This window comes from Aplysia californica, unplaced genomic scaffold, assembly GCF_000002075.1.
Source record: "Aplysia californica isolate F4 #8 unplaced genomic scaffold, AplCal3.0 scaffold00747, whole genome shotgun sequence".
NCBI classification, from domain to species: domain Eukaryota; kingdom Metazoa; phylum Mollusca; class Gastropoda; order Aplysiida; family Aplysiidae; genus Aplysia; species Aplysia californica.
The window spans coordinates 334418-335432 of NW_004798017.1; the positions used below are offsets into that span (position 1 = coordinate 334418).

The window sequence follows — 1015 nt, forward strand, 5'->3', positions numbered from 1 at the left end:
AATTGTAAAGTTGTATAGATTTATATGTGAGGCAGCGTGGTAGAATCAGGCTCTCGTCCAAATAATCAAAGTGAAGAAACTTGCATTTTTCCGCCGGTTTGTGAATTTTTATCCTTTTTTTTTTTTTTGGCTCAACACCTTTCATGCCCATTAAAGAACTTATTTCTGAGGGTTTTTCTTTAAAATGTTGATTAAAGGCACAAAAAATGTAAATTTTCAGTTACCGCGGACTCTTAAGTTAAGGAAATAACTAATCTTTTGCGGCCATTTTCTCACTAATTCTACCTCTGAAAACAGGTGACCCCCACCTCTTTCATTCGCAAATATCTCGACTTGTATTCAAGATAAATGGATATTTTTTGCATCCAAATAAAGACAAGTGAACAAGTTTTAAGATTATACCAATAACTCTACATGCCCAAAAATGGACGAGAGCCTGATTCCACCGCGCTGCCTCACATATAGATAGGTGGGGGAAATTGTAAAGTTGTTCAAGTTTGTATAGATGGGTGGAAGTAATTGTATAATTATATAGGAAGATAGGTGGGGGATGTTGTAAGATTGTTCAAGTTTATGTAGATTGGTGAGGGAAATTTTAATAGAAAGTAAAGTTGCATAGGTTTATGTAGGTGGGTGGGAGACATTGTAAAATTGTACCCGTTTCATTTGTAGCATTCTATATCTGTCTTTTTCTGCTTTTTTGAAAGTAAGTGTGTGCCTGTCTGACAGTCGTGCGTGGTATGTGTGTGTCCCCGACAGGCGTCATACGACAGCCAGCTTCCCAGCTCTGTGTGTGTATGTGTGTGTCTAACAGTCATCTCTCATCTGTGTATGTGTATGTGTGTGCGTCTAACAGTCGTGTGTCGTCTGTATGTCCCCAACAGGCGTCATATAGCAGCCGGCTTCCCAGCTCTGGTTGTGTGTGTGTGTGTTTGTATGTGTGTGTGTGTTTGTATGTGTGTGTGTGTTTGTATGTGTGTGTGTGTTTGTATGTGTGTGTGTGTTTGTATGTTGT

General features: G+C 39.1%; 1 protein-coding gene across 1 annotated transcript in view; it reads left to right on the forward strand.

Moving 5' to 3' along the window:
• Nucleotides 1-895, forward strand: part of LOC106013260 (U1 small nuclear ribonucleoprotein C) — an 8714-nt gene extending 7819 nt beyond the window's left edge. Inside the window, exon 6 of the mRNA XM_013088460.2 lies at nt 885-895. Coding sequence (XP_012943914.2) covers nt 885-895 — 11 coding nt within the window. The remainder of the gene's footprint in view (nt 1-884) is intronic.
• The last annotated feature ends 120 nt before the right edge of the window (nt 896-1015 follow it).